The sequence below is a fragment of the Sinocyclocheilus rhinocerous genome, unplaced genomic scaffold (assembly GCF_001515625.1).
Source record: "Sinocyclocheilus rhinocerous isolate Xijiao unplaced genomic scaffold, SAMN03320098_v1.1 scaffold3422, whole genome shotgun sequence".
In the NCBI taxonomy this organism is placed as follows: domain Eukaryota; kingdom Metazoa; phylum Chordata; class Actinopteri; order Cypriniformes; family Cyprinidae; genus Sinocyclocheilus; species Sinocyclocheilus rhinocerous.
The window spans coordinates 51,722-52,958 of NW_015630354.1; the positions used below are offsets into that span (position 1 = coordinate 51,722).

General features: G+C 47.5%; 1 protein-coding gene across 2 annotated transcripts in view; it reads left to right on the plus strand.

The window, feature by feature from the left end:
* Nucleotides 1–1,089, plus strand: part of LOC107740230 (RNA-binding protein 20-like) — a 19,295-nt gene extending 18,206 nt beyond the window's left edge. For both annotated transcript variants that reach the window (XM_016552578.1, XM_016552577.1), the window contains exons 13-14: nucleotides 299–572; nucleotides 1,053–1,089. In XM_016552578.1, the coding sequence (XP_016408064.1) occupies nucleotides 299–538 (240 nt within the window). In that variant the 3' untranslated portion in view covers nucleotides 539–572; nucleotides 1,053–1,089. The remainder of the gene's footprint in view (nucleotides 1–298; nucleotides 573–1,052) is intronic.
* Nucleotides 1,090–1,237: the final 148 nt, after the last annotated feature.

The following is a 1,237-nucleotide window of genomic DNA, read 5'->3' on the forward strand; positions in this document are numbered from 1 at the left end:
ATATTTATTTTATATTTATATTATATTTACATTTATATTCTGTTTTAGTTAACAATAACACTGTATTAAATATCCTATTTTACATCTTATTATGGAAGCAAATGGTTTGTGAATAGAGTTTCCTGTTGACTTTAACTGTATCTTGCTCAGCTGCAAACTACTCACTATTTAAAGCAGCTTCCCCATAATATATACAATCTTATTATTAATTTATTCCCTCATAAATAAGCTTTAGAAAAGCATCAGAATTGTGAGCAGTCATGTAAAATGCATCTGTTGTTGATTTATCACTGTGCAGCATTATAAAGCCTTAAAGACACACGAAGAGTCCGGCTCAACCTCAGGAGAAGCAGCAGACCACATCAGTCCAGAACCAGCCCCGCAGACCCTACAGTCCTGCAGCAGCAGCAGACAGGAAGTGGAGACGCTCGCACAGGAAGAAGCCGTCGCCAGAGAGCCGGAGGACGAGGGGAAGTCTGTCGGGGGCCGGGGCCGGACTCCTGCTAAGAGACGAGGACGAGGAGGAAGACGACGCTGAGACACACACACAGAGAGCTGTATCAGCCTCAGAGGACCCTAGTGAAACCATTGAGTGTGTGTGTGAGTGAGTGAGTGAGTGTGTGTGCTCAGCTACAAACTACTCACCATTTAAAGCATCTTCCCCATAATATATGCAATCTTATTATTAATTTATTCCCTCATAAGTAAGCTTTAGAAAAGCATCAGAATTGTGAGCAGTCATGTAAAATGCATCTGTTGTTGATTTATCACTGTGCAGCATTATAAAGCCTTAAAGACACACGAAGAGTCCGGCTCAACCTCAGGAGAAGCAGCAGACCACATCAGTCCAGAACCAGCCCCGCAGACCCTACAGTCCTGCAGCAGCAGCAGACAGGAAGTGGAGACGCTCGCACAGGAAGAAGCCGTCGCCAGAGAGCCGGAGGGCGAGGGGAAGTCTGTCGGGGGCCGGGGCCGGACTCCTGCTAAGAGACGAGGACGAGGAGGAAGACGACGCTGAGACACACACACAGAGAGCTGTATCAGCCTCAGAGGACCCTAGTGAAACCACCCTCCGTAGACCGTGTGTGTCCCGCAGTTCAGACGGGATCGTGCCACACACTCGCGCCTCTAGCCCTGTTTGTACAGTAGCTGTGTTTGTCATGAGCACACCGACCTCAGAAGAAGGGGATGATGGGATACGCCGCCGGAGCAAAACATAAACACCTCCAGCTCAGAT